General features: G+C 42.3%; 2 protein-coding genes across 6 annotated transcripts in view; both read left to right on the top strand.

Moving 5' to 3' along the window:
* mtmr10 (myotubularin related protein 10) overlaps window positions 1-3,995 on the top strand; it is a 44,152-nt gene extending 40,157 nt beyond the window's left edge. For all 4 annotated transcript variants that reach the window (XM_061964067.1, XM_061964065.1, XM_061964066.1 and 1 more), the window contains one exon: window positions 1,928-3,995. In XM_061964067.1, the coding sequence (XP_061820051.1) occupies window positions 1,928-2,536 (609 nt within the window). In that variant the 3' untranslated portion in view covers window positions 2,537-3,995. The remainder of the gene's footprint in view (window positions 1-1,927) is intronic.
* A 3,661-nt stretch (window positions 3,996-7,656) lies between these two features.
* The window catches only part of atxn1l (ataxin 1-like), a 30,555-nt gene continuing 11,198 nt past the window's right edge, over window positions 7,657-27,013 (top strand). The window contains exons 1-2 of one of the 2 annotated variants that reach the window (XM_061964064.1): window positions 7,657-7,801; window positions 16,080-16,626. The gene's annotated coding sequence lies outside the window, so the exon portion shown is untranslated. The remainder of the gene's footprint in view (window positions 7,802-16,079; window positions 16,627-27,013) is intronic. The other variant, XM_061964063.1, reaches the window with a different exon arrangement.

Here is a 27,013-nt window from a genome sequence, read left to right as displayed (position 1 = left end):
ATTGGACTTGTAAGTGTCAAAAAGACAGCCAAAAGAGTTTGGTATAGATGAGAATAAATCTAAAGGTAAAATATAGTGTAGAAATGCACCCAATTGCAGGAAATGTAGTGTAGTGTAGGAAGTGTAGTTTCAAATTTTCTTGCAGGTTTGCGTGGCAGCACTTTGTGATGATAGAAATGTTCCTCTTTTTTGTCAGTTTTCCTCTTTTTTTCTCAAAGGGTGCTCACATGCCTGAATGTGTGATACTTTTCTTTAAAAAATATTTGGCTTTATGCAGACAGACAGTCAAAGCTTTTGTCTACATCATGCTCTTAAACTGAATAGATAACTGATCAAAACTGTAGTGTTTATAATTTAATGTCATCATAATATATAGTAATAATGCAGGTCGCCAATTTAAAGGATCTAAACTTATTTCTCATTACTGTAGAATTGTTTACCATCCATCCATCCATTTTCTACCGCTTATTCCCTTTGGGGTCGCGGGGGGCGCTGGAGCCTATCTCGGCTACAATCGGGCGGAAGGCGGGGTACACCCTGGACAAGTCGCCACCTCATCGCAGGGCCAACACAGATAGACATTGTACTCTAATTGGAAGGTAAACAACTAATAGTTATTCTAAATAAATAATCAAAAACAATTATATGGACTCTCCTTTCTGTAAACAAAAATGTAACTGAAATAAATATTGAACATCTTAAAGTGCATTTTTTTCCCAGTTGAAAAAAACTAAGCCGGATTGTCTTTTTTTTTTTTCATCACGGCATTCTCGCTCATTCGTCCGTGTTGATGGGCTCATGCTACCCATCTGAATGAATGAATGATCTTTATTGTCATTGTGCATGTACAGGTACAGGTCCAACAAAATTTAGGTTGCTTCCCTGAGGTGCTTTGCATTTAAAAAAAAGAAGAAACCACACAATATACAGAAACAACACAATATACACAATATGCAATATACAATATGGCCTAAGACCACTCTAAGAGGCAATGTAAAAAAACCGAGACAATAAAAAGTATAAAGTGACTAGTAAACTGACTAGAGAGAAGTAATGCTGGTTCCCAGTGTGCTGAGGGGGTGGGAGTCAGTATTTCCTACCTCCTATGCTGTGCAGGCTTTTATTGTGGATTAAATATGTAAATAAATATGGTAAATATTGTCCAGTTGGCGTGTAATCGCTGATTGCACAGTCCCGGACCTGGGTTGAAGCTGATATATTCCCACAACGGGACATTTGGCTTTGTACTCATTTTTTTTCCTTATAATTTTTGTTACTTTGCGGAATTTCTCACTAGTCAGTTGCAAGTAGGGAGGCAATGTCCTTGTGCTTCCTGTGTGTGTAAGCGATGGTCTTTCGCTCAGCCCACTGACACAAAGATTGTAACTGAGAAGTAGGCTCACTCTGTTCAGTTAGTTCTACTGTTAAATAAACGCACTTAGGTGCAGAAAGGGATGCAGAGAGTGAAACCTCTTTCTCTTTCTCCCTCTTTGCCTAAGAAAACATACACACATGGATATAGCAGTTTATTGATGCGGGCGAAGTATTTCCACTTCATTTTCATTTATTGTTCGATTGATTGACTTATTGAGAATCGGCCCTGTCACCATTAAAACTTTTTCCAAGGAGCAAGTGGTGTTTGTTATTAGCGTACTGGCTGCCTCCTTGCTGTTTCCTTAAACACTTTTGATTGGCTAGGAGGCAAAGGACACAGGGCTCAACAGTTCTGATTGGCAAACATGTCTCACTCAAATGCCGGTGATGGAGGAGAAAGAAAAAAGAACCTCCACCTCTTGGGTTATTTATCGCAGTAAATAAAACCTCAATGTCAATTCAATGTCAATTAATCGTACAGTCCTAACATATAACACATACGAAACAAATAACTCATCACTTTCTCTCCTTCATGAATGTTTTCTTCTGACAGAAATATGGTTCCATCTTGCGAGGAGCTTCTGTATCCCTGCGTAACGGACTGAGAGGCGCCGCCGATGGTTTTACCCGACGAGGCTCTTTGGGGTCAGAGCTAAAGCCCGAGTTCTCAGTGATGAAAGAAGTGGTAGAGAGCCCGTCCGAGCGTTTCATTAGGGACTGGTTCTCTCGTCCTGCCGACCAACAGGGTCTTTTGATTCCGCTGCTCACGCCCTCTCACGTGACCCTCTGGAAGCTCTACTTTCTCCGCTGGGTGCCAGAAGCCTGCATTCCTATGGGAGGATCCATCACTGCGTACCACAAGCTCTCCCAGCTGGTGGATGAAATAGAGATGTTACGGGACCACCTCAGGCAGTACAAGGCACCTACTCCAGGTGGCACACCTAACCCGAGTCCAAGAGGGCCCCCTGCTGCCCAAAGGCGGATGTACTTTAAGGCAGCTTCCCCAACGGATTCCCCTCCAGAATTCCTTTCCTCCACCTTCCCTTTCACCCCTGTCGGAAACCTGTGCCGCCGCAGTATCCACGGGACCCCTATCAGCAAATTTCTGAATGGGGCGAGGATCTGGCTGTCCACAGAGACGCTTGCTAATGACTCATTCTAAAAATCTATGCTTATTTAAATTCCTGTTACCACTTTCTTAAATATGCAGATGACTAATAGAGAAATAATTTCTTAAATCTTTATTCTTTGTATGCAACAATTTGTATTATTGATGCAGCATCAAAATCTGAGGCTCTTTGTTTTTAACTGGAAAAGCATCAACAGTTTCCTCCACCATACAAGTTTAACAATTTAGAATGGAGAGGTACAGTACATCTTCCCCATGGCTACTGTGCCCTCGTGCTGTGAAAACATTGATTTTTGTTTATTTTCACACTTAAATCTCCCTTCAATTTTTCTTTAGCCAACAGCTCTTTTGTAATGTTTTATGATCATCAAATGCTGCATATAGGGAATTTATGATTGGATTATGTGCTCATTAATATGTGGGATTGATGTAGCAACAATGATTATTTTTTCTACACTGATTTCAAAGTCTCCCTTCCATGAAATGTATTGAAGATCTTCTACTTTGGCCTTTATTACTCAATTCTCAAAGGAACACAACTCAACATAACACTACTAACCTGCGCCAAGAGGTGCAAGCAAGATGGAACTTTGTCAGTTGAATGTAATGGTTAATGTCTGTGTGAGAGTGTGTAAACTTCAAGCTACTTGCAAGTTCTATTGCTTGTGTAAGGCTATTTCTGTGTTTTAGCACATAGTGTGAATTCAGGGTGACATTTTTAGCTCTTTATAGCAAACATAAAAAAACATTCACACTTAAAGGGGAAAATGTAATTTGTTATGACTTCAATCTGAGGTTAATATTGTCTTTCATTTGAGAGCCCCTTAGAGGCCTTAAGCTATTAACCAGTCTTTTTTCTAACTGCTGAACCAAAGAGTGGTTTGTGAAATAGTAAATTGATTTATCAGTGTGATGCTCTAAAAAGGTGTTGATAAGCTTGTAGTATCTAATATCAGAATGACCCATAAATGTAATATTGTTTGGCAATTATGTGCTGGAGTGAGTGGCATCTGCCCTGCAAGAATGCTATTAATTGCACATTTTACTCTATTTTGTTTAAAGATGGTTGATTATTATTATTTTTATTTTTTTTAATACATATTGTATATGCTTAAATGTTTCAGTTAATATTTTGAGCAATGGTACTAGACATAACTAATACTAATTTATATGATGTATTTTTTCACCCTTTTCATTGATTTGACTATCCTCTGCTGTATTGCATGACAACTGTGTCTCCACTGTGACTCAGTTCGATATTGAATAGCAGTACTTTTTATTTATTCACATTATGCAAATTATCTCTAAGTGTAGTGCAATGGCTTTTCTTAGTCTTTAGTGCCTTAGGAGGATTTCAGAATCATACTCTGTATCTGGTGATTTGAATCAAGTCTTAAACTGTTAACAGGTACCGCACTGAGAAGGTTTTTCTGGTAGTGAAGGGGGCTCAAACATGTACCAATGACTAATTAATACATTGTTTTTCAGCTGAGGTGGCTGTCTGACTCATTTTTCATTGCCATGTATGGACAACTAGGATAGGGAAGACGTTATTTATCCCACAATGGGGAAAGAAGGGTTGTAGTCAAAAGTTTACATAAATTTGTTAAGACCATAATGTCATGGCTGTCTTGAGTTTCCAATAATTTCTACAACTCTTATATTTTTTTGTGACAGAGTGATTGGAGCACATACTTGTTGGTCACAAAAACATTCATGAAGTTTGGTTCTTTTATGAATTTATTATGGGTCTACTGAAAAACGTGACCAACTCTGCTGGGTCAAAATTATACGTACAGCAATGTTAATATTTGGTTACATGTCCCTTGGCAAGTTTCACTGCAATAAGGTGCTTTTGGTAGCCATCCACAAGCTTCTGGATTAATTTCTGACCACTCCTCTCGACAAAATTGGTGCAGTTCAGCTAAATTTGTTGGTTTTCTGACATGTACTTGTTTCTTCTGCATTGTCCACACGTTTAAGTCAGGACTTTGAGAAGGCCATTTTAAAACCTTAATTCTAGCCTGATTTAGCCATTCCTTTACCACTTTTGACGTGTGTTTGGGGTCATTGTCCTGTTGGAACACCCAACTGCGCCCAAGACCCAACCTCCGGGCTGATGATTTTAGGTTGTCCTGAAGAATTTGGAGGTAATCCTCCTTTTTCATTGTCCCATTTACTTTCTGTAAAGCACCAGTTCCATCGGCAGCAAAACAGGTCCAGAGCATAATACGACCACCACCATGCTTGACGGTAGGATTGGTGTTCCTGTGATTAGAGGCCTCATCTTTTCTCCTCCAAACATATTGCTGGTTATTGTGGCCAAACAGCCCAGTTTTTGTTTCATCTGACATCACATGGACAAAGATAAGACCTTCTGGAGGAAAGTTCTGTGGTCAGATAAAACAAAAAATGGGTGTTCCAACAGGACAATGACCCCAAACACACGTCAAAAGTGGTAAAGGAATGGCTAAATCAGGCTAGAATGAAGGTTTTAGAATGGGCTTTCTTCAAAGTCCGGACTTAAATGTGTGGACAATGCTGAAGAAACAAGTCCATGTCAGAAAACCAACAGATTTAGCTGAACTGCACCAATTTTGTCAAGAGGAGTGGTCAAAAATTCAACCAGAAGCTTGTGGATGGCTACCAAAAGTGCCTTATTGCAGTTAAACTTGTCAAAGGACATGTAACCAAATATTAACATTGCTGTATGTATACTTTTGACCCAGCAGATTTGGTCATATTTTCAGTAGACCCACAATAAATTCATAAAAGAACCAAACTTCATGAATGTTTTTTGTGACCAACAAGTATGTGCTCCAATCACTCTATCACAAAAAAATATGAGTTGTAGAAATTATTGGAAACTCAAGACAGCCATGACAGTGTATGTAAACTTTTGACCACGACTGTATGTGGTTGCAATGCATATACAGAAATTCCACAAAAAATGAGGTAAAAACACATGAAAACGAGGGAAACATCAAAGGACACAAAAGACATGAAAAGAGTACAGACTAGAGATGCGCGGATAGGCAATTATTTCATCCGCAACCGCATCAGAAAGTCGTCAACCATCCGCAATCCACCCGATCTAACATTTGATCAGAACTGCATCCGCCCGCACCCGCCCGTTGTTATATATCTAATATAGACGATGCAAGGCATTAGTGAGGTTATAAAGCTTTTGCCTGTTAAAGAAAGGAGACTGATCCAACGCAGCACAGACATTCGCGTGCCACGCTGTCACGACCCAGACACACACCAGTGCGCAATCATATGGGAGCCGTGCTGAGCGCACCTCCAAGCGCGTCTCGCTGCCGGCGACGGCCGGGTATATGGGCCCGACGCTCCAGCGCCATCCATTTTCAGGGCTAGTTGATTCGGCAGGTGGGTTGTTACACACTCCTTAGCGGGTTCCAACTTCCATGGCCACCGTCCTAGCTGCTGTCTATATCAACCAGGGTGAGCCCCACCCCTTTCGTGAGCGCACTGCGCGCGGAGTGACCCCTGTTACGCGCCCCCGGCAACAGGGGTGGCGGGCAGGTAAGCTGCGCGGGCGGAGCGCGTGGAGTGACCCCTGTTACGAGCCCCCGGCCACGGGGGTGGCGGGCAGGTAAGCTGCTTACCTGCTGCGCGTGACGCCGGCCGCGGCGAAGGCGGACGAGGCGGGGTGTCGGTGCGGTGGGCGCGGTGGTGACCCTGGACGTGCGTCGGGCCCTTCTCGCGGATCGCCTCAGCTACGGCTCCCGGTGGGGCCCTCTCGGGGGAAGGGGCCTCGGTCCCGGACCCCGGCGAGGCGTCGGGGGCCTTCTCCGCTCCGTAAAAGTGTCCATCTCTTTTTTTTTTTTTCTTCTGTTGTGGCATATGCTGCAGGTGCCTGCTCGTTTTTCGTATGTGGGTAACAACATTTAACTATGTATATATATTTCCGAATTGGTTTAACTGCCACCCGCCTGAATCTATTTAAAATCTAATTTTTTTTTATTTCAATCGCCCAACCCGAACCGACCCGCTGATAAAATCTAATTTTTTTTAAATTTCATCCGCCCGATCCGCGGATAATCCGCGGACTCCGCGGTTGTGCCCGCAAACCGCGCATCTCTAGTACAGACCTTAGGCAACAAGCTGCCACTTCAGCGACGATACATACAAAACTATAACGAAAATAGCGATAAATAATACATATTGTGCACAACTAGTACTATTATAAATGGACAGGGTTACACGTTAGTCTTTTTATAAATGTATGTATGGATAAACCACATCTTAAAATGAACTTTAGTTATAAATCATGCAATCAAGAATTGGTTATCTGTATCAGAAAATGTCCGAATAACTATGCTAACCTCATATTAAATGACAACACATGACTAAATAAGTGCTTCATGCACTTGTGAACACCACCACGTATGTGTATTATCAGCAGCATTGTATCTGGAAGAGTTATATAAATATTGATCATTTTGTGTAAGTGCACTATTATTTTAGAGCACCTGCTGATGCAGCTTGTCACAAGGAAGCCACGCCCTCAGAAAGGCCACTCTTCTATTGCGTCTTTGACATCAAAATCCTAACTCATACCAAATATTTGACCAAACGAGACAACAGACTATTTCTAAACGTGTCAAAAAAATGTAATTACTTGACAACATTGCGTGTTTAGTCGTTGTAACCTGCTCTGTCGCCCTCCGCTGGTGGGCCATGAACTGCAACTTTACAAGTACATTGCTGACAAATAGCGTTATTGTTACTGTGAACATGAACCAAAAAAAATACACTTTAGTTGTAAAACAGTCTAATAAATACTTGTCTAAGTGTTTCGTTTGGGTTAAAGCACAGGTGTCACACTCAACTATATCACTTTATCGTGGACCGCCACATCATTAAAGTGGTCCGCTCCTTCATTTTAATGTGACCCTCAAGGTGATTTGAAGGTGAGCCGCCACCTCATTTGAGGTGTTCCGTCATGTCAATTAGTGGACCACCACGTCATTTTGTGGTCTGCGAAAGGCTGAAAATAAAAAAAAAGCACTTTATAGACAAATGTATTTGTTTTTTTACTTATGACAGAAAAATGATGTGCATTAATAAGTTCTTCACTTTATTAATATCTGATGTTCCAAGTATTCAGGATGGGGACGAGGATGAGATTGAATCAACCATGTGACGTCATCGACACGCGCCTCGGCTGGCCTTCGAGATGGGCTCGACTTGTGAGCCTTGATTTTTGTCAGACATCTCATCTTATCAACTTATTTTCCTCACACCGACGTCTGTTCGCGATGACAATTGGGGGTAAGTTGGCATGAATAGTTCGCTCCGTTGTGTCTAACACGAACGAAGTAGGCATTGCCAGGGCGGCTGTTGAAGAGATCTTAGTCGAGCAGTGCTGGAGTTGATTGAGCTAACATGTTAGCCGAGAAGCTAGCGAGCCGGAACATCTGCGTTAATGTCCAGTGGAACATGATAAGAATAATAAACAAACACATTCAAACAGCGTAACTATTTTTTCGCATTAAATGGCAGAGCTCGAATTGATTCTTCATTTGTGTTGTAGAAAGTAGCCCTCGAGCTGTATTCATTGGTTAACGGGATAGAGTGTAACGGAGTAAAAGTGACTTTTTGGATGACTGCTGTGGTCATCATGGAGTGTCTGTTTGGAACACTTTTACCTCCACATTAATCACTTTAACACATTTTCTTCTGCCCTTCCCATGATTTCGCTGCTGGCTAGCTCATGATGACACCCTCTTTTAGATTCATGCAATTTTGCCAAAAATAGTTGTATCAACATAGGACTGTCAGAAGGCAGGGCTTCATATACATATATGTTTTTTTTATTTTGGTCGATATCGATAATAATTGATATTTTTGATGACCTACGGAAAATTATGAACCAGGAGAAAACTATATAAAGTGTAAATATATTTTTTATTTCAAATGTAACCTCCCTGTGATTATAATCCCCTCAGCTATCAAGGCGGAAAGGAAATGTCAACGCAACAATGGAAAACACTGAAACAATCAATGTAAACACAATTCTAAAATCACAATAAACACTTAACATTAACATCTTTAAATTTAAGGTGCAAAAATAAGGAATATGTAAGAAAATTGTGCAAAGTGTGAAAAAGTAAACATAGGGAAACCAGAGAATAACAATCTTTTGCACGTTTACTGCCAGGAAGTCACGTGGTCTGTGTAACATTTAATTTGGTATGTTATTCTTTTTTTAAGTATGGAAATTATCAATTTATGTTATGCAGTATTTATTATTTAAATATTATTAGACCAAATTATTATTTTAAAGTATCACATTTGTTGTATTTTGTTTTATTTATTATATTTATACATTTAGGAACTTTACTTCCTACCTGTTGTTTCCGTACAGCTGAGAACGGACGAGGGTTGAAAAGAAAAGATGAGCATGGCCGAGAACTACGGTACATTTTAGAAAATCCAAAAAACTGCCATATTGTCGAGGTGACTTTTCCTGTTTTATCGACATTTTCTTTGCTCTCTGCAGCATTCATTTTTAGTTTTTCTTCTCACTCTATGCAGAGAATTAACAGCAAGACAGCACAACCAAACATGATACTGTTTAGCATGTCCCTCCCATTGCTCAATGACCACTTCCTGGTTTTCTAGGTTACCAGGTGCCTTTGTTCATGCAACCAACCATGCTTCATTCTTTCTGGTTTCTTCGGACCAAAAAAAAAAAAAAATGCTGTATATATATATATCGAACGTTTTATCGAACGTATTTCTATTGATATTTATTACGTGTCTATCGCAGTATATATTGATATACAGTAGTTTTATCGACCCTCTCAGAAGGTGTCCTTTTTTAAGGGTGTACTATTTTGTTCCCTTATTGATTTAATGAACACAAAGTTTCTCTACTTTGCTATGGGCCGTGTAGTTATGTAATTGTGATATGTTAAATAAATAACGTCAGGCCTGCAGTATGTTGCTGTTCTGGTTGTGTGGCCCTATAGAGCACATATTAAGACAAATACAAGGTGCAACTCAATAAAGTAGTTAAACTATTTTAGTTGATCAGTTCTAGTGTAATAATAATAATAGTTAATGCGTGCAGCTAATACAATCCCCAAATTCTGAATAATTGTTTTTGTTTTTCTATAATATATAATTTGCTCCAGTGTTCCCCACATGACTGCTATTTATTTGTTGGTGGTTGCTAGATTTGTGAAGTGCAGTGAACTGAATTACATTTTATAATGCTTTTTGTCTAGAGACTCAAAGCGCTTTACATTGTGAAACACATTATTTTTATGACTTCATGGGGTCCAAGGGATCCCATGAAGTCATAAAAATGGGGTCCCACTTTTTTGTTACCCTTTTGAAAACAAATTATAAACGTATGCATTATCCTGTTGTATCTCACATTCTATATTGTGTTTTGGAAAAAGGTTGTCATAAATGTTAATTCATTAAAAAAATAATACAAAAGAAAACAGATTTTTATGCATATGTAAATATATTCAGTTATAAACATTCATTCACTTTCTTCTTTCCTTCATGGATCTAAACTTTACCACTGTTGGTAGTTTTTTTCTATTTTTTTTATTTAATAAGTTTTAGGTGTATTTATTTTAGTATAAAATTGTAAAAAGTGTTTTGCTTCGGTCATGAAATTATGATAACGGTGTGCCAGGGCATACATGCATATGACAAATTGTACTGATTATTCTCACTTGTATGTAGATCATCAGTTGTTTGAAAAACGCCACATCTACAGGTGATTACTCTCTTGCAAAATGGAAGCTTACACAGATACAATTTTATTCTGAGAAAGTCATCCAGGAAAGTTTTTAAACGTTTCACTTGAATCCATGTCATTTACAGTATTTGCACAAAACTTATAAACAGTTTTATCTAAAATTCTTCAAGGGTGTATTCAGTAAGTGAATTTGCCAGTGATCACAGCAGTCAAAATCTTCTTACTCATTTTTGTACTGACTTACGCATTGATCTGATCACTGACCGTATAGCAGTTGAACTAAAAGAGCGTGTACGGCCAAAATAAATTGCATGATTAAACTTAAGTCTGTACATGATTACTGATATATTTTCTCATTAATCACATGATTAACTTGTTATTTTGACAGTCCTAGTTCCTACTAATATGTATAGATTGTTAAACTTTTGTACCGTTGTGTTTGTTGTTCTTAATTATCTTTCGCTTGTGTTGTTGCCCAAAAACAAATTGCAAGTGATAGTGATATTGTTTGTATGACTATTGTTAAGTACTTTTGAGAGGCATAGTTAATGTTCTAACTATATTTAAGTGTATATTTCTACAAGAGCTATCTTTATTATGTAGCAATAACATTTTCATTACTGTTTTGTAGGTTGAGCATCACATGAAAAAAATCTTGCAAAAAAGTAGGCCGAACTTTTATGTATCCCCTACTAACCTTTGTTGTGATTAATACAATTAGTCCAAATTCACAGGTTTTGTTGTTGATTATGCTAAATATGTACAGAATAAACCACATTTTATGGCAGCACAGAAATATGCTGACATATTTTTCACCATATATGTTTCCCCTACTAATGTTTTTGTAAATAATAAAATGAGTCCAAATGTACACATTTAGCTGTAAATGATACTAAAAGTGTACATAATAAACCACACAAAGTTACTACATAATTTGAGGGAAATAGAAGGGGGACACATTTTATGGCAGCACAGAAATATGCTGAAATATCTCCTACTAACTTTTTTTGTCATTAATAAAATTAGTCCAAATTCACAAGTTTTGTACAATGCCAAGTCTGTACATATAATCCACATGATGTTAGTACATAGCTTGAGGAAAATAAACATAATCGGACACATTTTCTGGCATAAAATATGTGTTGTTGTTTTTTTTTTACATGGAATTGAGTCTACCCTGTAGTGTTTGTTCCCATTATATTGGTTATTTTTTAATCTACCAGAAGATGAAATAAACAAAATGACAGGATGTTATTAATGTAATTTCCATAAAATAGGTAGGCTGATCATCCGCTCTGCAGCATGACACGTACTGTATACTATAGAGAAGCGTGTGCAGCGATGTGAATACAAGTACAACACGTCATGTACAGATGATCCAAAGCATTTATGAGTAAGAATGTCACATGTTACAACAACAACATTTTTGACAATCAAAGCATGATCGTAAGAATCCACATTTTGTATCATTGACATCACTAATAACACAGAAGTGCTGCCGCTGTCTGAGCAAGGAACAGAGCTCCGCCTCCACGTGCACTCCTTCGGCAGGGGACACAAACATTTTTTTAGGGATACAGAATTTCGCACGACACTGGCAAATATAAACAAAACAAAACACAGACGGAAAGCGATAATCGATAAAAAAACTAACAAGCAAACCGGAGTTCTGACCCGGAGAAGGCAGGGTTGGTAAAAAAAAAATATATATATAAATAAAAAATCTGCATCCCGAGTACGCGCAGACTCCCACAAATGCACGTCCTTTTTTATTTCAATGCGTAAAAAGACACAAAAAGTGCGTTAACGCCAACAGTGATGACACTCTTTTCAACTTTTATTGACAAATCTTGTGTTTAACAGGTTCAATTCAGACGCATATTCTTTCTCCTGCACACACAACTTTTTCTCTCACACACAACATTTTTTCAGGCGCGGTATATTTACAAACATTTTTGAACTCTAAACATGACCATACAGAATAACACCAGCATGTCGTTAACTTACAATGGTTATTTAACAGTTTTATTTACATGAAAACTCTCTCTTGACCCACCAGGTCTCAATCGCTCGATTGCAGTTAGTCCAAAATTATGCTGCTCCCCTTTTAACTGGCACTAAAAAACATGAACACATTACCCTCATTTTAGCAGCCCTTAAATGGCTCCCAGTTCATTTTAGAATTAATTTTAAAATATTGTGTGTTTTTAAATCTCTTAATGAATTAGCGCCACAATATATGTCAAACCTTTTAAAATGTGCACCTTCCCAAGGTCTCTGTGGTCAGCTGACCAGTTTCTTCTTGTCGTCCCAAAAACCCGTTTAAAATCTAGAGGTGATCGTGCATTTTCTGCTGTGGGGCCAAAACTTTGGAACAATATCCCTCTTGCTATTCGGACGGCTCCCTCTTTAATGAGTTTTAAATCACGTCTGAAAACATATTTTTACTCTTTGGCTTTTAAACCAGCATGAGAGTTGCGTGATTTTAGTCTATTTTATTTTCTTTGATGTATTTTATGTATTTATTATTTTATAGTTAAATGTTTTATATTATTGACTCTCCTAGTATGTATGTGTCAACTTCTGTGCAGCACTTTGTGAAACTTCTATTGTTTTTTTAAAAATGTGCTATATACAAACCCCGTTTCCATATGAGTTGGGAAATTGTATTAGATGTCAATATAAACGGAATACAATGATTTGCAAATCCCTTTCAACCCATATTCGATTGAATGCACGACAAAGACAAGATATTTGATGTTCAAACTCATAAACTTTATTTTTTTTTTTTGCAAATAATAATTAACTCAGAATTTCTTGGCTGCAACACGTGCCAAAGTAGTTGGGAAAGGGCATGTTCACCACTGTTTTACATCGCCTTTCCTTTTAACAACACTCAAACGTTTGGGAACTGAGGAGACACATTTTTTAAGCTTCTCAAGTGGAATTATTTCCCATTCTTGCTTGATGTACAGCTTAAGTTGTTCAACAGTCCGGGGTCTCTGTTGTGGCAATTTAGGCTTCATATTGCGCCACACATTTTCAATGGGAGACAGGTCTGGACTACAGGCAGGCCAGTCTAGTACCCGCACTCTTTTACTATGAAGCCACGTTGATGTAACACCTGGCTTGGCATTGTCTTGCTGAAATAAGCAGGGGCGTCCATGGTAACGTTGCTTGGATGGCAACATATGTTGCTCCAAAACCTGTATGTACCTTTCAGCATTAATGGCGCCTTCACAGATGTGTAAGTTACCCATGTCTTGGGCACTAATACACCCCCATACCATCACAGATGCTGGCTTTTCAACTTTGCGCCTATAACAATCCGGATGGTTCTTTTTCTCTTTGGTCCGGAGGACACGACGTCCACAGTTTCCAAAAACAATTTGAAATGTGGACTCGTCAGACCACAGAACACTTTTCCACTTTGTATCAGTCCATCTTAGATGAGCTCAGGCCCAGTGAAGCGGACGGCGTTTCTGGGTGTTGTTGATAAACGGTTTTCGCCTTGCATAGGAGAGTTTTAACTTGCACTTACAGATGTAGCGACCAACTGTAGTTACTGACAGTGGGTTTTTGAAGTGTTCCTGAGCCCATGTGGTGATATCCTTAACACACTGATGTCGCTTGTTGATGCAGTACAGCCTGAGGGATCGAAGGTCACGGGCTTAGCTGCTTATGTGCAGTGATTTCTCCAGATTCTTTGAACCCTTTGATGATATTACGGACCGTAGATGGTGAAATCCCTAAATTCCTTGCAATAGCTGGTTGAAAAAGGTTTTTCTTAAACTGTTCAACAATTTGCCCACGCATTTGTTGATAAAGTGGTGACCCTCGCCCCATCCTTGTTTGTGAATGACTGAGCATTTCATGGAATCTACTTTTATACCCAATCATGGCACCCACCTGACCTGTTCCCAATTTGCCTGTTCACCTGTGGGATGTTCCAAATAAGTGTTTGATGAGCATTCCTCAACTTTATCAGTATTTATTGCCACCTTTCCCAACTTCTTTGTCACGTGTTGCTGGCATCAAATTCTAAAGTTAATGATTATTTGCAAACAAAAAAAAAAATGTTTATCAGTTTGAACATCAAATATGTTGTCTTTGTAGCATATTCAACTGATTATGGGTTGAAAATGATTTGCAAATCATTGTATTTCGTTTATATTTACATCTAACACAATTTCCCAACTCATATGGAAACAGGCTTTGTAAATAAAGTGGATTGGCTGTCCCGAACAACCGAATAGCGTTGCAAATAATATCATCCTCTGCTGCGACTTGTTCAGAAGTTGTATAGTCAATCTTTGTAAAGGTATATAGGTTTATAAGTAAAACAGCCATTAAAAGTAAGCTGAAGATTCTGATTAGTTCCAGTGTCGATTAAGATGTCGAAGTTGTGGTTGTTGTCTAGCATCACTCTTCACGAGAAGAAAATACAGTACCTTGTCAACGACCGCTGCAGTTGCTCCTTCTGGAGACACTAAAAACGTGCCACATGCAGACATGACGTCATGAAGTCACATGTACTGCAGTGTTAACAAACGTAAACATGGCTCCAATTCTAGTAGGTCTCAGGCGTGACGCATTTGTGACAATTTTAAGGATTTTGTGTAATCAATGTCAACATTTTCTGAACCAAAATATTGCGTGTAGAAGATTAAAAAGGAAGATGGCAAGCATTTTGGCTTGCCTAGTTTGTGGGACCTTTGCTTTGATGTCTGCTCCAAAGAGCGTGTGGATGAGCAGTTGTAGACATGAGTGGTGGGACATTAATGTGACTTACTAAATCAGTATTTTTGCCCGTTTTTTTGCTCATTTGCCTATTTATTTTGCAACCGTCTATTTTGGCAAAGAATTGTCGCTTTTTGATGACAATTTGGTCAAATGAACATGACCCAATCGTTAAGACTGCAGTCACATCGGATACATATTGCATATACATATTGGATTTATATTAACATATGAAAAAGCCCTGGGTCTGATTAAAAAAAAAAATTGAAATTCACATTGAGATGAAAAAATCTGATACAGATCACAAAAAGAGCACAGTCTACTAAGTCAAATGTCTTTTGGTGTTAAACATAATTGGCCAATACATCTGATTCTCATTTTGATTTGGGCAAAAAAATCAGAATTGACCTGCAGTGTGGACAAGGCCTAATGTTTTGAGTGCACAAGGTCGCCGGACAATAGTACTTTGTCAAATCGCGTGCTGATGAGGACCAGAGGGCCTGAGCACATTACAACAGTTTTAGTCGCTGCATTGGCTCCCTGTTCGCATCAGGGTCGATTTTAAAGTTTGAAGTCCTAACGCAAGACGGCTGCCGAGGTGCAGACAAGCAGGCTGGCAGTTCCTGTGTGTTTGCTGAAAAATCTAAAGTCATCCAAAGAGCAAAAAAGACTTTGGATTGTCCTCACCACACCTTTCTTATTGTGTGGATAACTTTCTATCTTCTGATGAGTTAAACTTGTCCAAGAAAAAGGGACAATCCAACACTGTATCCAACCAGATGGAGTCAGCTCATGCTGTCCACAAGAGTACTGGACTATGGCCATGCCAGGCCACCCACAGGTGAACAGGAACAGGCTGTCAAAGGTCGATCACTCCTGTTTTTAATATTTTGCTGATACTTCTCTTGACTGGTGATGTTGAACTAAATCCTTGGCCTCAATCTTAAACTGGACTAGTCCCATGACTAGCTGGACTACCTCCAGTGCTAGCTGGGCCTCTACCTCAGCTCGGGGGGCTAACATCGCTGCCAGCTTGACCTCCATCTGCCTGGGCTTCCACCTCTGTTAGCTGTGCCTCTTCCCCTGCAGGCTGTGCCTCCACCCCTACCGGCTGGGCCTTTGCCTCTGCCGGCTGGGCCTCCGCCTCTGCTGACTGGGCTAACACTACTGCTTGCTGGGCCACCGCCTCTGCTAGCTGGGCTAACATCTCGTCTGGTTGGGCTTCTACCTCTGCCAGCTGGGCTTACATCACTCCTAGATGGACACCCACGTCTGCTGCCTGGACCTCCATCTTTGCTGCCTGGGCCTTCACCTAAGCTAGCTGGACTCCCACCTCTGCTGCCTGCACCTCCACCTCTGTTGCCTGGCCCTCCACCTATGCTGTCTGGATTTCCAGCTCTGTTGCCAAGTCCCCCACCTCTGTCGCCTAGACCCCCACCTCTGTTGCCTGGGCATTCACCTCTGCAGCCTGGGCCTCTATCTCTGCTGCCTCGGTACCCACCTAAACTAGCTGAACCTCCACCCCTGCTGCCTGAGTCTCCACTTCAGCCAGCCAGGACTCTGACTCCCTCAGACTCCATCATAGTGACAACTCAGCAGTAGGTGCTACACCCAGACAACAGCAGTATAGCAGTGGGTGAGTCCAGGAGTGGGTCATGCCTCAGAAACCCTGTGTTCAAAAAACAACGATCTGTAAATCTATACAGCACCATTAACCAAGCCATGGTAAACTTGGACCCACAATATAAGCCAAGAGGTCTACTAGGTGGACATCTAAATATTAGAAGCATTTTGCCTAAATGTGACCAAGTTCATCATCTATTAAGTAACTCGAACCTGGACTTTTTATGCTTGCCTGAGTATAAATTCACTGATGGCTGGACTGCATGTACCAGGCTACAATTTCTCTAGGAAAGACCGGGTGCAAATTTGGGGTGGATGGGTAATGTTCTATGTAAGGGAAGACTTAAAGTGCAAACAGACTGGATCTGTGTACAAAACCTTGAATTTATCAGTCTTAAAATAACTCTTTCTCCACAAATGTCGATAACGCAGATTGGGATGTATAGCCCTCCATCCACCCCTAATGCTTTCTATGTGGAGTTTTAGTCTCTACTTAAAAGGGAACTGCACTTTTTTTGGAATCTTGCCTATCATTCACAATAATTATAAAAGACATAACGATGGAAGTATTTTTATTTTATACATTGTAATTAAGTAAATTTGATCAAAATTCCGCTTACAATGGAGCCTATGAGAACCGCTTTATTCTGCCTATAAAGCCCTTAATAAAACATCCAAACACCTCCATTAAGGTTGTATGTACACACTGTAAATATATATATGTAATGTAGTAACAGGCACATTCATAGTAACGTTTAATATTTACATATTTTGATCATTTTAAGTATACGGTACATCAATTTAAAAAACGCATCAAGACATTTTCTTTTTTTTTCTTCTTCTTTCTTTACTGATTATTACTCACTGCAGACTTCATGAGAGCCAACAAACATAATACACCGACAATAAACTTCCAAGGAGCAGGGAAGCGAGGAAACAGCAGACCACTCGATGTAAACATAGGGACACACGGTAATGATCACATCGCTGCTATAAATAGTTTGTCTGCGTTAGCGCTTCAAATAACAATATCACTAATACTGGGTTAATATTCAAATCACGACATGATGTAATTAGAGTATTGTTGGCACTTTTTGGATGGTTATTTATTGGCCTTTATGAGCGGAATAGGACCGCCCATTAGCTCCGCTGAAAGCAGACTTTTGTTTACGTTTATTTATGAGTTAAAATGCATTATTAAAAAAACATCTGTCATGTCTTTCATAATGGTTGGGAACGATAGGCAAAATTCCCAAAAAAGTGCAGTTCCCCTTTAAGGAATGTGACACAAAAAATGAAGTTGTCTTGCTTGGAGATTTAAATATTAACTTACTTGACAAATCGAATCTGAGACAGTTAAAATCACTATTAACTAATTTGTATTTTTCTCAATTAATCAAAAGTCCTACTAGGTCGGCAACCCAAAATGTTGAAAGAGCCATATCGGATCAAAAAAAATCTGTCTCAAGCCATAAAAAATTGAAAGCCTTATATAAGTCTTATAATGAAGGCAACACATGATCTGTCTATATTAGCTTTATTAGCCTACTATCAAAATTACTGACGCAAATCTTTGCTGACAGAAATGTTGAAATGTAATATTTATTCTACACATTTTTACGACATTGGAAAATATTAGTAAAACTGAGGCTTCTCAGAGGGTGAGGTAACTCCTGGAAGTTACTGGCTTAGAATGGCCAAATGTATAGATGTGTGTCCAAGTTAAAGTAAACTGCAGGCTGTCTTCTTCTAATGGACTTATACAATCTTTGCAAGCTGGGTAATGTTTACGGTGGTCTATAACATGGCACACAAACAACTATCAGAAACGCAGCCAATATTACATAAAGATAATGTGTCATGAGACATACAATTATAAATTAAATACACAGAGGACATAAGTAAAGGAAATTAAATGAGCTCAAATATACCTACCGTATTTTCCGCACTATAAGCCGCCCCGGGTTATTAGCCGCACCTTCAATGAATGGCATATTTCAAAACTTTGTCCACCTATAAGCCGCCCCGGACTATAAGCCGCGCCTACGCTGCGCTAAAGGGAATGTCAAAAAAACAGTCAGATAGGTCAGTCAAACTTTAATAATATATTAAAAACCAGCGTTCTAACAACTCTGTCCCAAAATGTACGCAAATGTGCAATCACAAACATAGTAAAATTCAAAATAGTGCAGAGCAATAGCAACATAATGTTGCTCGAACGTTAATGTCACAACACACAAAATAAACATAGCGCTCACTTTCTGAAGTTATTCTTCATTCGTAAATCCTTCGAATTCTTCGTCTTCGGTGTCCGAATTGAAAAGTTGGGCAAATGTGGGATCCAAAATGGCCGATTCCGTCTCGTCGAAGTCATCGGAGTCAGTGTCACTGTTGTCTAGCAGTTCTGTGAATCCTGCCTTCCGGAAAGCTCGGACCACAGTTGTGACCGAAATATCTGCCCAGGCATTTACGATCCACTGGCAGATGTTGGCGTATGTCGTCCGGCGCTGTCTGCCTGTCTTAGTGAAGGTGTGTTCGCCTTCGGTCATCCATTGTTCCCACGCCGTTCGCAGTCGTGATTTGAATGCCCTGTTGACACCAATATCCAGCGGCTGGAGGTCTTTTGTCAATCCACCCGGAATGACGGCGAGTATTGAATTAAGCGCGTAAGCGTGTCTCTTAATGTGATGTTATGAGCTAGCAAATATAACAACTACACTACCCAGCATGCAACGATAGTGACGAGCATGCGCGGTAGCCCTGAGAAGCGTTGTTGTATGCTGGGAGTTAGAATGTGGTTATGAGCACGCTGTGAGTAAACGTTGAGAACTCAGTTAACACGCCTCGTCTGCATTATTTATAATTAGACAGACAACACACTTAATAGGAGCCATTTTGGGGTCTTTACATAAACACACAAATGGAAATGAAACGTCTCATATCCCAGCATGCACCGCGCGCTTCTTCGTCATCCACTGTTCCCACGCAGTTAGCAGTCTAGCTTCGAATGTCCTGTTGACACCAATATCCAGCGGCTGGAGGTCTTTTGTCAATCCACCCGGAATGACGGCGAGTATTGAATTAAGCGCGTAAGCGTGTCTCTTAATGTGATGTTATGAGCTAGCAAATATAACAACTACACTACCCAGCATGCAACGATAGTGACGAGCATGCGCGGTAGCCCTGAGAAGCGTTGTTGTATGCTGGCAGTTAGAATGTGGTTATGAGCACGCTGTGAGTAAACGTTGAGAACTCAGTTAACACACCTCGTCTCCATTATTTATAATTAGACAGACAACACACTTAATAGGAGCCATTTTGGGGTCTTTACATAAACACACAAATGGAAATGAAACGTCACATATCCCAGCATGCACCGCGCGCTTCTTCTACGGGGAAAAAAGATGGCGGCTGTTTACCGTAGTTGCGAGACCTAAACTTTATGAAAATTAATATTAATATTAACCCACATATAAGGCGCACCGGATTATAAGGCGCACTGTCAGCTTTTGAGAAAATTTGTGGTTTTTAGGTGCGCCTTATAGTGCGGAAAATACGGTACAAATGATGCAATATGTATATACAGCTCGCCGAAATAGCATGTTTGCATCAATTCGCTTGCAGTAATGTTGTGACCAAATATGCCCCGTTAGCGTGAATGTTGGCCCTGCGATGAGGGGGTGACTTATGCAGCTGGGATAGGCTCCAGCACCCTCTGCGACCCCAAGAGGGACAAGTGGTAGAAAATGGATGGATGCATGGATGGAGTACTCCACATAAGTCAATAAGATCAACAAAGCTCACATTTGTGCATTCACACACAGCATAAAAAGTATTTGGTGGACAAAATGAGACAAAGAAGAAGTGGCATAAACACGTCTTTCTGCATCGGAAAAAGTTGTACATGTCAACAAACTACGGTGAGTTCAAGGACAGCCGAAGTTAGGACAAAATGGCGCTCGCCAAATACTCATCAGTGAAGCACATTTAATATAAACAGTGTGATTTCTAACAATTAGGGATGTTTGTGTCATGTTTGTCCTCTGACAGAAACCATATTAAAACAAAATATATATTTTCCCCCCACTCCTCCATTTTCATACATTTTTGTAAAAGCCCCAGGGACCCACTAGGGGCGCTAAAGAGCCGTATGTGGCTCTAGAGCCGCGAGTTGCTGACCCCCCTATTAGGCTAACTACTTCCTCTGAAACATGCATAGATCTTGTCTTTTCCAATCAGTGTGAAAGAATTCAAAAGAAGTTCATTATGATCAAAGGACTGTCAAACCACAATTTCATTCTGTTCTCAAGAAAGCTATCTGCAAACAGATTTTCCTGTACTAAAAAAAACTGTATTAAAGCGAGGACAGTACCTAGGAGGGAGATCCCAAATTTGACACAGGCGCTAAGCATTATCAATTGGGATAATTATCTTACCCATAATCATGTAAGTAATAACTGTAATGTATTTATGACTGTTATCCAAGACACAGTGTCTGGAATTATCAGAAAAACTAAAGCAAAATAATCAAAAAAGAATCACCTCCCGTGGTTAAATGAAACCAAACGAACACTACTGAAGAAAATAAATCATGCTCTTACAATTTAAAAGAAAAAGCGTAAATGATAGACAGACATTTACTTCTTTTCGTAATAAAGTGGTAAAGAAATTCGACTTGCAAAAACAAACTTTTTATTAACATAATTAGCACTTCAAAAGGAAATGCTAAAGAGACCTGACTGGACAAATATTAAAAAACTGACAGGAAATAGTATAGTGCAATGAGAAATTAGGGAGCTACAGCTAGAGGAAAAAGTCTTCCAACCAAGGGACATTGCAAAAACTCTGAACGATTATTTTATAGACTCCGTTGCAGATCTGACGCGAAGCCTCTGCCCTCAGGTAGAATACCATCCACCAATGCCACTAAACACCAACAAACCCTTTCCTAAATTGTGCATAGTGTCGCAGTCACAAATTTGACAAAGCTGTATGTGGTCTCAAAAGCTCTAAAGCCAAAGATGCATTTTGTATGGATGTAACATTTCTAAAATATCACAAAGAATCTTTCATAGCACCCTTAACCACTATTATAAATAAATCCATAATCGAAAGTTCCTTCCCTGAACCCTGGAAATGCTCTATCATAACACCAGTCTTTAAATCAGGTATTCCTGCAATAACCAGCAACTACAGACAAACAAAGTTGTGTTGTACTTTCAATGACAATAAAGACCTACCTACCTAGTACTTACAGACCAATAAGCGAACTTCCAGTATTATCCAAAGTCATGGAGACATTGGTAGCAGAGCAAAGTGTAGATCATCATAAAGGCAAGCCATATACCCTGAACAGGATGCAATTTGGCTTTAGAAAACATCACTCGACTGAAACAGCTGTTTGCTTTTTTCTGAAAAAACATCAAATCAAAGCTTGATGCAGGTAGTGTCACTGGTTCTGTTTTTATCGATCTTAGAAAAGCCATCCATCCATCCATCTTCTTCTGCTTATCCGAGGTCGGGTCACGGGGGCAGCAGCCTAAGCAGGGAAGCCCAGACTTCCCTCTCCCCAGCCACTTCGTCCAGCTCTTCCTGTGGGACCCCGAGGCATTCCCAGGCAGGCCGGAAGACATACTCTTCCCAACGTGTCCTGGGTCTTCCCCGCGGCCTCCTACCGGTCGGACGTGCCCTAAACACCTCCCGAGGGAGGCGTTCGGGTGGCATCCTGACCAGATGCCCGAACCACCTCATCTGGCTCCTCTCGATGTGGAGGAGCAGCGGCTTTAATTTGAGCTCCCCCCGGATGGCAGAGCTTCTCACCCTATCTCTAAGGGAGAGCCCCGCCACCCGGCGGAGGAAACTCATTTCGGCCGCTTGTACCCGTGATCTTGTCCTTTCGGTCATAACCCAAAGCTCATGACCATAGGTGAGGATGGGAACGTAGATCGACCGGTAAATTGAGAGCTTTGCCTTCCGGCTCAGCTCCTTCTTCACCACAACGGATCGATACAGCGTCCGCATTACTGAGGACGCCGCACCGAGCCGCCTGTCGATCTCACGATCCACTCTTCCCTCACTCGTGAACAAGACTCCGAGGTACTTGAACTCCTCCACTTGGGGCAAGATCTCCTCCCCAACCCGGAGATGGCACTCCACCCTTTTTCGGGCGAGAACCATGGACTCGGACTTGGAGGTGCTGATTCTCATCCCAGTCGCTTCACACTCGGCTGCGAACCGATCCAGTGAGAGCTGAAGATCCTGGCCAGATGAAGCCAACAGGACCACATCATCTGCAAAAAGCAGAGACCTAATCCTGCAGCCACCAAACCAGATCCCCTCAACGCCCCGACTGCGCCTAGAAATTCTGTCCATAAAAGTTATGAACAGAATCGGTGACAAAGGGCAGCCTTGGCGGAGTCCAACCCTCACTGGAAACGTGTCCGACTTACTGCTGGCAATGCGGACCAAGCTCTGGCGGACTGCCACAATCAGACAGTCCGATACCCCATACTCTCTGAGCACTCCTCACAGGACTGCCCGAGGGACACGGTCGAATGCCTTCTCCAAGTCCACAAAACACATGTAGACTGGTTGGGCAAACTCCCATGCACCCTCAAGGACCCTGCCGAGAGTATAGAGCTGGTCCACAGTTCCACGACCAGGACGAAAACCACACTTTTCCTCCTGAATCCGAGGTTCGACTATCCGGCGTAGCCTCCTCTCCAGTACACCTGAATAGACCTTACCGGAAGGCTGAGGAGTGTGATCCCACGATAGTTAGAACACACCCTCCAGTTCCCCTTGTTAAAGAGAGGAACCACCACCCCGGTCTGCCAATCCAGAGGTACCGCCCCCGATGTCCACGCGATGCTGCAGAGTCTTGTCAACCAAGACAGCCCCACAGCATCCAGAGCCTTAAGGAACTCCGGGCAGTTCTCATCTACCCCCGGGGCCTTGCCACCAAGGAGCTTTTTAACTACCCCAGCAACCTCAGCCCCAGAAATAGGAGAGCCCACCACAGACTCCCCAGGCACTGCTTCCTCATAGGAAGACGTGTTGGTGGGATTGAGGAGGTCTTCAAAGTATTCCCTCCACCGATCCACAACATCCGCAGTCGAGGTCAGCAGAACACCATCCTCGCCATACACGGTGTTGATAGTGCACTGCTTCCCCTTCCTGAGGCGGCGGATGGTGGTCCAGAATTGCTTCGAAGCCATCCGGAAGTCGTTTTCCATGGCTTCCCCGAACTCCTCCCATGTCCGAGTTTTTGCCTCTGCGACCGCTGAAGCCGCACACAGCTTGGCCTGTCGGTACCTGTCCGCTGCCTCAGGAGTCCTATGAGCCAAAAGAACCCGATAGGACTCCTTCTTCAGCTTGACGGCATCCCTCACCGCCGGTGTCCACCAACGTGTTTTAGGATTACCACCACGACAAGCACCAACTACCTTGCGGCCACAGCTCCAATCAGCCGCCTCGACAATAGAGGCGCGGAACATGGTCCATTCGGACTCAATGTCCAGCACCTCCCTCGTGACATGTTCAAAGTTCTTCCGGAGGTGGGAATTGAAACTCTCTGACAGGAGACTCTGCCAGACGTTCCCAGCAAACCCTCACAATGCGTTTGGGCCATCCAGGTCTGTCCGGCATCCTCCCCCACCATCGCAGCCAACTCACCACCAGGTGGTGATCGGTAGAAAGCTCCGCCCCTCTCTTCATCCGAGTGTCCAAAACATGAGGCCGCAAATCCGATGACACAACTACAAAGTCTATCATGGAACTGCGGCCTAGGGCGTCCTGGTGCCAAGTGCACATATGGACACCCTTATGTTTGAACATGGTGTTCGTTATGGACAATCTGTGACGGGCACAAAAGTCCAATAACAAAACACCGCTCGGGTTCAGATCCGGGCAGCCATTCTTCCCAATCACGCCTCTCCAGGTTTCACTGTCGCTGCCAACATGAGCATTGAAGTCCCCCAGTAGAACGAGGGAATCACCCAGGGAAGCACTCTCAAGTACTCCCTCGAGTGAATCCAAAAAGGGTGAGTACTCTGAGCTGTGGTTTGGCGCGTAAGCGCCTACCACAGTCAGGACCCGTACCCCCACCCGAAGGCGGAGGGAAGCTACCCTCTCGTCCACCAGGTTGAACTCCAACGTGCAGGCTCTGAGCCGGGGGGAAACAAGAATTGCCACCCCAGCCCGTCGCCTCTCACTGCCGGCAACGCCAGAGTGGAAGAGAGTCCAGCCCCTCTCGAGAGAACTGGTTCCAGAGCCCTTGCTGTGCGTGGAAGTGAGTCCGACTATATCTAGCCGGAACTTCTCCACCTCGCGCACTAGCTCAGGCTCCTTCCCCCTCAGCGAGGTGACGTTCCACGTCCCAAGAGCTAGCTTCTGTAGCCGAGGATCGGACCGCCAAGTGCCCTGCCTTTGGCTGCCGCCCAGCTCACATCGCACCCGACCTCTATAACCCCTGTTATGGGTGGTGAGCCCATTGGAGGGGGAACCCACGTTGCCTCTTCGGGCTGTGCCCGGCCGAGCCCCATGGGGACAGACCCGGCCACCAGGCGCTCGCCATCGTGCCCCACCTCCGGGCCTGGCTCCAGAGGGGGGCCCCGGTGACCCGCGTCCGGGCGAGGGAAATCTGGGTCCTTGGTTTTTATTTTTCATGGAGGTCTTCGAGCTGCTCTTTGTCTGATCCCTCACCTAGGACCAGTTTGTCTTGGGAGACCCTACCAGGGGGCATAAAGCTCCCGAACAACATAGTTCCTAGGATCATTGGGACACGCAAACTCCTCTACCACGTTAAGGTGGCAGCTCAGAGAGGAGCGATCTTAGAAAAAAAAAAAAAAAAGTTTGACACAATTAACCACCAGATACTGTTGACTTATACTGTCTAGTTTTAACTTTTCCCTGCGTTCTCTGAAATGGATTGAATCATACAAGTACAGTAACTGCAAGATCACAGTGTATTAGGATACATAACATTAAGTCAACATCACGTAACAACAATCTTGAGGTACCACAGGGGTCAGTGCTAAGTCCATTGCTTTTCAGTTTTATAAATGATCTGCCAAGTTGTTGTCCTTTTATTGTCACCGGGCAAATGTATGCCAATGATGCTCTTCTGCATGTCCAGGCAAAAGATTTTAAAAAACTCACTGCACAAGAACTGACATGCTATGACAAATGTGCATACCGGTAACTGACTTGAGACATGAGCGCTTAAACTAGGACAACACTGTTAAATACATCGGCGCCATCTTGATTTACAAAATCTTCCATGACAATGCACCTTCTCTATTACAATAATTTGTCAAATAAACAAACAAACCACAAACAGATCAACAAGAGCAGGTACTAAAGGTGACAGTGTGCCTTTGGTCAAGCCACTTTTTCTGGAGTTCAATACCAAATACAATACGTGAACTTCCGACCCTGACCTCTTTCACCAAACATCTCAAAACTTGGCTACTGGAAGAACAACACTGCTGCCACAATCCTGCCTAAACGTGTATATATATTTTTAAGATCCTGGCCAGATGAAGCCAACAGGACCACATCATCTGCAAAAAGCAGAGACCTAAACCTGCAGCCACCAAACCAGAACCCCTCAACGCCTTGACTGCGCCTAGAAATTCTGTCCATAAAAGTTATGAACAGAATCGGTGACAAAGGGCAGCCTTGGCGGAGTCCAACCCTCACTGGAAACGTGTCCGACTTACTGCCGGCAATGCGGACCAAGCTCTGGCACTGAGCATACAGGGAGCGGACTGCCACAATCAGACAGTCCGATACCCCATACTCTCTGAGCACTCCCCACAGGACTTCAGAGGGACACGGTCGAATGCCTTCTCCAAGTCCACAAAACACATGTAGACTGGTTGGGCAAACTCCCATGCACCCTCAAGGACCCTGCCGAGAGTATAGAGCTGGTCCACAGTTCCACGACCAGGACGAAAACCCCACTGTTCCTCCTGAATCCGAGGTTCGACTATCCGGCGTAGCCTCCTCTCCAGTACACCTGAATAGACCTTACCGGTAAGGCTGAGGAGTGTGATCCCACGATAGTTAGAACACACCCTCCGGTTCCCCTTTCTTAAAGAGAGGAACCACCACCCCGGTCTGCCAATCCAGAGGTACCGCCCCCGATGTCCACACGATGCTGCAGAGTCTTGTCAACCAAGACAGCCCCACAGCATCCAGAGCCTTAAGGAACTCCGGGCGGTTCTCATCTACCCCCGGGGCCTTGCCACCGAGGAGCTTTTTAACTACCTCAGCAACCTCAGCCCCAGAAATAGGAGAGCCCACCACAGACTCCCCAGGCACTGCTTCCTCATAGGAAGACGTGTTGGTGGGATTGAGGAGGTCTTCGAAGTATTCCCTCCACCGATCCACAACAT

This window comes from Nerophis lumbriciformis, linkage group LG06, assembly GCF_033978685.3.
Source record: "Nerophis lumbriciformis linkage group LG06, RoL_Nlum_v2.1, whole genome shotgun sequence".
NCBI classification, from domain to species: Eukaryota; Metazoa; Chordata; class Actinopteri; order Syngnathiformes; family Syngnathidae; genus Nerophis; species Nerophis lumbriciformis.
Note: the sequence above shows the minus strand (reverse complement) of the source record. Positions and strands in the feature narration are given on the sequence as shown.